General features: G+C 47.7%; 1 protein-coding gene across 1 annotated transcript in view; it reads right to left on the bottom strand.

Moving 5' to 3' along the window:
• Positions 1–10,000, bottom strand: part of LOC118936645 (protein diaphanous homolog 3-like) — a gene marked incomplete at its 3' end in the record, with an annotated part of 107,401 nt that overhangs the window by 86,704 nt on the left and 10,697 nt on the right. The window contains exon 3 of the mRNA XM_036973923.1: positions 6,141–6,242. Within this exon, the coding sequence (XP_036829818.1) occupies positions 6,141–6,242 (102 nt within the window). The remainder of the gene's footprint in view (positions 1–6,140; positions 6,243–10,000) is intronic.

Raw genomic sequence — 10,000 nt, 5'->3', positions numbered from 1 at the left:
GGATTTAAATTCCATATGTGTTGCCATAACAACACGTCTGTCAGTGAGGTAGTGTAAAACATACATCCTGTATGTGTTGTCATAACAACATGTCTGTCAGTGTAAAACACACATACATCCTGCATGTGTTGTCATAACAACAAGTATGTTCAATTACAGTATATCCACTGTCACATAGTGCAGGGGTTCCTAAACGCGGTCCCGCCCTAAACACATTTGGTATTTTGGCCCCTGGAGCTATACAGCTGTATGACGGGCTGGTTATTTGAATCAGCTGTGTCGTGAAAACCACAACGTGGCCCCTGACGTTCTGTATATAAAACATACATGTTAACAGCTGTATGTTGAGCCTCGTTACGAAGCCCAACCTCTGAGCAGCTGAAGTAGGAAGGATAGAAAACCTCATCAATACAGTAGCTAGTCTACCCTCTATTCTCCCAGTTACTACCTCATCAATACAGTAGTTAGTCTACCCTCTATTCTCCCAGTTACTACCTCATCAATACAGTAGCTAGTCTACCCTCTATTCTCCCAGTTACTACCTCATCAATACAGTAGTTAGTCTACCCTCTATTCTCCAATAGAGTTACTACCTCATCAATACAGTAGATAGTCTACCCTCTATTCTCCCAGTTACTACCTCATCAATACAGTAGTTAGTCTACCCTCTATTCTCCCAGAGTTACTACCTCATCAATACAGTAGTTAGTCTACCCTCTATTCTCCCAGTTACTACCTCATCAATACAGTAGCTAGTCTAGCCTCTATTATCCCAGTTACTACCTCATCAATACAGTAGTTAGTCTACCCTCTATTCTCCCAGTTACTACCTCATCAATACAGTAGCTAGTCTACCCTCTATTCTCCCAGAGTTACTACCTCATCAATACAGTAGTGAGTCTACCCTCTATTCTCCCAGTTACTACCTCATCAATACAGTAGTTAGTCTACCCTCTATTCTCCCATAGAGTTACTACCTCGTCAATACAGTAGTTAGTCTACCCTCTATTCTCCCAGTTACTACCTCATCAATACAGTAGTTAGTCTACCCTCTATTCTCCCAGAGTTACTACCTCATCAATACAGTAGTTAGTCTACCCTCTATTCTCCCAGTTACTACCTCATCAATACAGTAGTTCATCTACCCTCTATTCTCCCAGTTACTACCTCATCAATACAGTAGTTAGTCTACCCTCTATTCTCCCAGTTACTACCTCATCAATACAGTAGTTAGTCTACCCTCTATTCTCCCAGTTACTACCTCATCAATACAGTAGTTAGTCTACCCTCTATTCTCCCAGTTACTACCTCATCAATACAGTAGTTAGTCTACCCTCTATTCTCCCAGTTACTACCTCATCAATACAGTAGTTAGTCTACCCTCTATTCTCCCAGTTACTACCTCATCAATACAGTAGTTAGTCTACCCTCTATTCTCCCAGTTACTACCTCATCAATACAGTAGTTCATCTACCCTCTATTCTCCCAGTTACTACCTCATCAATACAGTAGTTAGTCTACCCTCTATTCTCCCAGTTACTACCTCATCAATACAGTAGTTAGTCTACCCTCTATTCTCCCAGTTACTACCTCATCAATACAGTAGTTAGTCTACCCTCTATTCTCCCAGTTACTACCTCATCAATACAGTAGTTCATCTACCCTCTATTCTCCCATAGAGTTACTACCTCGTCAATACAGTAGTTAGTCTACCCTCTATTCTCCCAGTTACTACCTCATCAATACAGTAGTTAGTCTACCCTCTATTCTCCCAGTTACTACCTCATCAATACAGTAGTTAGTCTACCCTCTATTCTCCCATAGAGTTACTACCTCATCAATACAGTAGATAGTCTACCCTCTATTCTCCCAGTTACTACCTCATCAATACAGTAGTTAGTCTACCCTCTATTCTCCCAGAGTTACTACCTCATCAATACAGTAGTTAGTCTACCCTCTATTCTCCCAGTTACTACCTCATCAATACAGTAGCTAGTCTAGCCTCTATTATCCCAGTTACTACCTCATCAATACAGTAGTTAGTCTACCCTCTATTCTCCCAGTTACTACCTCATCAATACAGTAGCTAGTCTACCCTCTATTCTCCCAGAGTTACTACCTCATCAATACAGTAGTGAGTCTACCCTCTATTCTCCCAGTTACTACCTCATCAATACAGTAGTTAGTCTACCCTCTATTCTCCCATAGAGTTACTACCTCGTCAATACAGTAGTTAGTCTACCCTCTATTCTCCCAGTTACTACCTCATCAATACAGTAGTTAGTCTACCCTCTATTCTCCCAGAGTTACTACCTCATCAATACAGTAGTTAGTCTACCCTCTATTCTCCCAGTTACTACCTCATCAATACAGTAGTTCATCTACCCTCTATTCTCCCAGTTACTACCTCATCAATACAGTAGTTAGTCTACCCTCTATTCTCCCAGTTACTACCTCATCAATACAGTAGTTAGTCTACCCTCTATTCTCCCAGTTACTACCTCATCAATACAGTAGTTAGTCTACCCTCTATTCTCCCAGTTACTACCTCATCAATACAGTAGTTCATCTACCCTCTATTCTCCCATAGAGTTACTACCTCGTCAATACAGTAGTTAGTCTACCCTCTATTCTCCCAGTTACTACCTCATCAATACAGTAGTTAGTCTACCCTCTATTCTCCCAGAGTTACTACCTCATCAATACAGTAGTTAGTCTACCCTCTATTCTCCCAGTTACTACCTCATCAATACAGTAGTTCATCTACCCTCTATTCTCCCAGTTACTACCTCATCAATACAGTAGTTAGTCTACCCTCTATTCTCCCAGTTACTACCTCATCAATACAGTAGTTAGTCTACCCTCTATTCTCCCAGAGTTACTACCTCATCAATACAGTAGTTAGTCTACCCTCTATTCTCCCAGTTACTACCTCATCAATACAGTAGTTCATCTACCCTCTATTCTCCCAGTTACTACCTCATCAATACAGTAGTTAGTCTACCCTCTATTCTCCCAGTTACTACCTCATCAATACAGTAGTTAGTCTACCCTCTATTCTCCCAGTTACTACCTCATCAATACAGTAGTTAGTCTACCCTCTATTTTCCCAGAGTTAATACCTCATCAATACAGTAGTTAGTCTACCCTCTATTCTCCCAGTTACTACCTCATCAATACAGTAGTTAGTCTACCCTCTATTCTCCCAGTTACTACCTCATCAATACAGTAGTTAGTCTACCCTCTATTCTCCCAGTTACTACCTCATCAATACAGTAGTTAGTCTACCCTCTATTCTCCCAGTTACTACCTCATCAATACAGTAGTTAGTCTACCCTCTATTCTCCCAGAGTTACTACCTCATCAATACAGTAGCTAGTCTACCCTCTATTCTCCCAGTTACTACCTCATCAATACAGTAGTTAGTCTACCCTCTATTCTCCCAGTTACTACCTAATCAATACAGTAGTTAGTCTACCCTCTATTCTCCCAGTTACTACCTCATCAATACAGTAGTTAGTCTACCCTCTATTCTCCCAGTTACTACCTTATCAATACAGTAGTTAATCTACCCTCTGTTCTCCCAGTTACTACCTCATCAATACAGTAGCTAGTCTACCCTCTATTCTCCCAGTTACTACCTCATCAATACAGTAGTTAGTCTACCCTCTATTCTCCCAGTTACTACCTAATCAATACAGTAGTTAGTCTACCCTCTATTCTCCCAGTTACTACCTCATCAATACAGTAGTTAGTCTACCATCTATTCTCCCAGTTACTACCTTATCAATACAGTAGTTAATCTACCCTCTATTCTCCCAGTTACTACCGACATTTCTCTCCCTCTCTCCGCCTCGACATGAACCTTGACATGAACCTCGACATGAACCTCGACATGAACCTCGACATGAACCTCTAGCAGTATGTAGAGTAGAGCTCCCTTCTCTTTCACCTCCAATCTCCTCTCCTCCCCTCTACTCTCCCACCCTCCTCCCCTCCCCTCTACTCTCCCACCCTCCTCCCCTCCCCTCTACTCTCCCACCCTCCTCCCCTCCCCTCTACTCTCCCACCCTCCTCTCCTCCCCTCTACTCTCCCACCCTCCTCTCCTCCCCTCTACTCTCCCACCCTCCTCTCCTCCCCTCTACTCTCCCACCCTCCTCTCCTCCCCTCTACTCTCCCACCCTCCTCTCCTCCCCTCTACTCTCCCACCCTCCTCCCCTCCCCTCTACTCTCCCACCCTCCTCTCCTCCCCTCTACTCTCCCACCCTCCTCCCCTCCCCTCTACTCTCCCACCCTCCTCCCCTCCCCTCTACTCTCCCACCCTCCTCCCCTCCCCTCTACTCTCCCACCCTCCTCTCCTCCTCCCCTCCTCTCCTCCTCTCTACTCTCCCACCCTCCTCTCCTCCCCTCTACTCTCCCACCCTCCTCTCCTCCTCTCTACTCTCCCACCCTCCTCTCCTCCTCTCTACTCTCCCACCCTCCTCTCCTCCTCCCCTCCTCTCCTCCTCTCTACTCTCCCACCCTCCTCTCCTCCCCTCTACTCTCCCACCCTCCTCTCCTCCTCTCTACTCTCCCACCCTCCTCCCCTCCCCTCTACTCTCCCACCCTCCTCTCCTCCCCTCTACTCTCCCACCCTCCTCTCCTCCTCTCTACTCTCCCACCCTCCTCCCCTCCCCTCTACTCTCCCACCCTCCTCTCCTCCCCTCTACTCTCCCACCCTCCTCTCCTCCCCTCTACTCTCCCACCCTCCTCCCCTCCCCTCTACTCTCCCACCCTCCTCCCCTCCCCTCTACTCTCCCACCCTCCTCTCCTCCCCTCTACTCTCCCACCCTCCTCTCCTCCCCTCTACTCTCCCACCCTCCTCTCCTCCCCTCTACTCTCCCACCCTCCTCCCCTCCCCTCTACTCTCCCACCCTCCTCTCCTCCCCTCTACTCTCCCACCCTCCTCTCCTCCCCTCTACTCTCCCACCCTCCTCCCCTCCCCTCTACTCTCCCACCCTCCTCCCCTCCCCTCTACTCTCCCACCCTCCTCCCCTCCCCTCTACTCTCCCACCCTCCTCTCCTCCCCTCTACTCTCCCACCCTCCTCTCCTCCCCTCTACTCTCCCACCCTCCTCTCCTCCCCTCTACTCTCCCACCCTCCTCCCCTCCCCTCTACTCTCCCACCCTCCTCTCCTCCCCTCCCCTCTCCCACCCTCCTCTCCTCCCCTCCCCTCTCCCACCCTCCTCTCCTCCCCTCTACTCTCCCACCCTCCTCCCCTCCCCTCTACTCTCCCACCCTCCTCTCCTCCTCTCTACTCTCCCACCCTCCTCTCCTCCCCTCTACTCTCCCACCCTCCTCTCCTCCCCTCTACTCTCCCACCCTCCTCCCCTCCCCTCTACTCTCCCACCCTCCTCTCCTCCCCTCTACTCTCCCACCCTCCTCTCCTCCCCTCTACTCTCCCACCCTCCTCTCCTCCCCTCTACTCTCCCACCCTCCTCTCCTCCCCTCCCCTCTCCCACCCTCCTCTCCTCCCCTCTACTCTCCCACCCTCCTCTCCTCCCCTCCCCTCTCCTCCCCTCTACTCTCCCACCCTCCTCCCCTCCCCTCTACTCTCCCACCCTCCTCCCCTCCCCTCTACTCTCCCACCCTCCTCTCCATGTCCACAGACCATTTATATCAGTGTTTCCTGTGTTGAAGCAGTGATTTGTGGGTAGCCTTGCTCACGCTGGCGGCCATCGTGGAATAAATAACCAATCGGCTGCTGAGCCCGTCAGACAGACGGAACGCTCAACGCTCTCCGGCCGCCTCGCACGGCGACCTTGTCGGTGATTCACTGTCGTGTGTGTGTGTGTGTGTGTGTGTGCGTGCGTGTGTGTGTGTGCGTGCGTGTGTGCGTGTGTGTCTGTGTGAAGTGTGTCTGTGTGTGTGTGCGTGTCTGTGTGTTTGTGTGCGTGTGTGTCTGTGTGTGTGTGCGTGTGTGTCTGTGTGTGTGTGTCTGTGTGCGTGTGTTTGTGTGCGTGTGTGTGTGTGTGTGTGTGTGTGTGTGTGTGTGTGTGTGTGTGTGTGTGTGTGTGTGTGTGTGTGTGTGTGTGTGTGTGTGTGTGTCTGTGTGTGTGTGTCTGTGTGTGTGTGTCTATGTGTGTGTGGGGGTACTCACCACCACTCCAAACTGCTCAGGCTCAGACAGACTGTTGTAGTCATTCTGAAGCTTCATCAAAGCATTCAGCTGCTCCTGTTCAGGAAGGTGTTTAACCAAGTTCTGGAGAGAGAGAGATGGAGGGGGTGGAGAGAGAGAGATGGAGAGAGAGAGAGGAGGGGGGTAGAGAGAGAGATGGAGAGAGGTGGGGTAGAGAGATGGAGAGCAAGATGGAGAGAGAGAGAGAGGAGGGGGGTAGAGAGAGAGATGGAGAGAGGTGGGGTAGATAGAGAGATGGAGAGAGGTGGGATAGAGAGAGAGAGAGAGATGGAGGGGGTGGAGAGAAAGATATGGAGAGAGAGAGAGGAGGGGGGTAGAGAGAGAGATGGAGAGAGGTGGGATAGAGAGATGGAGAGCGAGATGGAGAGAGAGAGAGATATGGAGGGGTGGAGAGAGACAGAGAGATGGAGAGAGAAATGGAGGGGTGGAGAGGGAGAGAGGAAAGAGAGAGAGAGAGAATGATGAGGGGGTGGAGAGTGATGGAGAGAGAGAGTAGAGGTAGAGAGACACATGGGGGAGAAGAGACAGATAAGAAAATGGTAAGAATTTAAATTCATTGCAGTTTTAAACTGAGGCATTAAAAATGGAACACAATGTCCAGGACTTATTCAAGTGCAATTATAACGGTTCCACCTTTAAACTAGAACGGTTCCACCTTTAAACTAGAACATATCAATTATAACAGTTCCACCTTTAAACTAGGACAGATCAATTATAACGGTTCCACCTTTAAACTAGAACCGATCAATTATAACGGTTCCACCTTTAAACTAGAACGGTTCCACCTTTAAACTAGGACGGTTCCACCTTTAAACTAGAACAGATCAATTATAACGGTTCCACCTTTAAACTAGAACAGATCAATGATAACGGTTCCACCTTTAAACTAGAACGGTTCCACCTTTAAACTAGAACAGATCAATTATAACGGTTCCACCTTTAAACTAGAACATATCAATTATAACGGTTCCACCTTCAAACTAGAACGGTTCCACCTTTAAACTAGAACATATCAATTATAACGGTTCCACCTTTAAACTAGAACATATCAATTATAACGGTTCCACCTTTAAACTAGAACGGTTCCACCTTTAAACTAGAACATATCAATTATAACGGTTCCACCTTTAAACTAGAACATATCAATTATAACGGTTCCACCTTTAAACTAGAACGGTTCCACCTTTAAACTAGAACATATCAATTATAACGGTTCCACCTTTAAACTAGAACGGTTCCACCTTTAAACTAGAACATATCAATTATAACGGTTCCACCTTTAAACTAGAACATATCAATTATAACGGTTCCACCTTCAAACTAGAACGGTTCCACCTTTAAACTAGAACATATCAATTATAACGGTTCCACCTTTAAACTAGAACGGTTCCACCTTTAAACTAGAACATATCAATTATAACGGTTCCACCTTCAAACTAGAACGGTTCCACCTTTAAACTAGAACATATCAATTATAACGGTTCCACCTTTAAACTAGAACATATCAATTATAACGGTTCCACCTTTAAACTAGAACATATCAATTATAACGGTTCCACCTTTAAACTAGAACATATCAATTATAACGGTTCCACCTTCAAACTAGAACGGTTCCACCTTCAAACTAGAACGGTTCCACCTTCAAACTAGAACGGTTCCACCTTTAAACTAGAACAGATCAATTATAACGGTTCCACCTTTAAACTAGAACATATCAATTATAACAGTTCCACCTTCAAACTAGAACGGTTCCACCTTTAAACTAGAACGGTTCCACCTTTAAACTAGGACATATTCTTCTTTATTTTCTTTCGGAAAACTTTGAAACAGATTTAGAAAATATGTTAATAACCAAGATAATTGAGGACAAGTCATCAAACTGTTCTCCTAAAAGGTTAAATGTTAACCTAAATAGATGTGAAGTACTTTTGGGGAAACGGTAATTTCCCAATGCATCTCTGAGTATTTCAGTGTGTGTGAGACAGAGAGAGAGACAGAGAGAGAGACAGAGAGAGGCAGAGAGACAGCCAGAGAGAGACAGAGAGAGAGAGAGAGAGGGAGATACACAGAGAGAGAGAGACAGAGACACAGACAGAGAGAGACAGACAGAGAGAGATACACAGAGAGAGAGAGAGACAGAGACAGAGAAAGAGAGAGACAGAGGGAGATACACAGAGAGAGAGAGACAGAGACACAGACAGAGAGAGACAGACAGAGAGAGATACACAGAGAGAGAGAGACAGACAGAGAGAGATACACAGAGAGAGAGAGACAGAGACACAGAGAAAGAGAGAGACAGAGAGACAGACAGAGGGAGATACACAGAGAGAGAGAGAGAGACAGAGACACAGACAGAGAGACAGACAGAGAGAGATACACAGAGAGAGAGAGACAGACAGAGAGAGATACACAGAGAGAGAGAGACAGAGACACAGACAGAGAGAGACAGAGAGACAGACAGAGAGAGATACACAGAGAGAGAGAGACAGAGACACAGAGAAAGAGAGAGACAGAGGGAGATACACAGAGAAAGAGAGACACAGAGAGAGTGTATCCACACCACTCTGTATGGGCTAGTTGTCGTTAAGGAACGTGGAGTGTTACATAGCAGGACTTGAACAAACGAGGGCCATGGAGACAGACAGAGACGGACAATACAATAGACCAGACCATAGACCTGGGAGAGAGTCCATTACCATCTAGTCACAAACACACACGGCCTGCCGTGCTGCTCTAATGAGGCACGACACACACACAGGAACTTGTGGACAGGGCAGCAAGGTGTGTGTGTACTGAGTGTGTGTGTGTGTGTGTGTGTGTGTGTGTGTGTGTGTGTGTGTGTGTGTGTGTGTGTGTGTGTACCATGTCACGGGAAGGCGATGAAAGGGCAAAAAGAAAATGAGGAATGACATTTATTCAACCATCTCTTTCTCCTCTTTGTCCTCTCCTCTCCTCCCCCATCTCCTCTCTCCTCTCTCCTTGTCCTCTCCTCTCCTCTCCTCTCCTCTCCTCTTTGTCCTCTCCTCTCCTCCCCCATCTCCTCTCTCCTCTCTCCTTGTCCTCTCCTCTCCTCTCCTCTTTGTCCTCTCCTCTCCTCCCCCATCTCCTCTCTCCTCTCTCCTTGTCCTCTCCTCTTTGTCCTCTCCTCTCCTCCTTGTCCTCTCCTCTCCTCTCCTCCTTGTCCTCTCCTCTCCTCCCCCATCTCCTCTCTCCTTGTCCTCTCCTCTTTGTCCTCTCCTCTCCATCTCCTCTCCTCTCCTCCTTGTCCTCTCCTCTCCATCTCCTCTCCTCTCCTCCTTGTCCTCTCCTCTCCTCTTTGTCCTCTCCTCCCCCATCTCCTCTCCTCTCCTCCTTGTCCTCTCCTCTCCTCTTTGTCCTCCTCTCCCCCATCTCCTCTCCTCTCCTCCTTGTCCTCTCCTCTCCTCTTTGTCCTCTCCCATCTCCTCTCCTCTCCTCCTCTCCTCCCCATCTCCTCTCCTTTGTGTCCTCTCCTCTACTCTTTGTCCTCTCCTCCCCATCTCCTCTCCTCTCCTCTTTGTCCTTTCCTCTCCTCTCCTCCTTGTCCTCTCCTCCCCATCTCCTCTCTCCTTGTCCTCTCCTCTCCATCTCCTCTCCTCTCCTCTTTTCTCTGAACAGCTAGTGGTCTGTTCATTACACATTGTCTGTCCGCCTGTCTGCCTGTCTGCCTGCCTGCCTGCCTGCCTGCCTGCCTGCCTGCCTGCCTGCCTGCCTGCCTGTCTGTCTGCCTGTCTGTCTGCCTGTCTGTCTGCCTGTATGTCCGCCTGTATGTCCGCCTGTCTGTCCGCCTGTCTGCCTGTCTG

The sequence above is a fragment of the Oncorhynchus mykiss genome, unplaced genomic scaffold, assembly GCF_013265735.2.
Source record: "Oncorhynchus mykiss isolate Arlee unplaced genomic scaffold, USDA_OmykA_1.1 un_scaffold_360, whole genome shotgun sequence".
Taxonomy (NCBI): Eukaryota; Metazoa; Chordata; class Actinopteri; order Salmoniformes; family Salmonidae; genus Oncorhynchus; species Oncorhynchus mykiss.
This window is presented reverse-complemented; position numbering and strand designations above follow the sequence as displayed.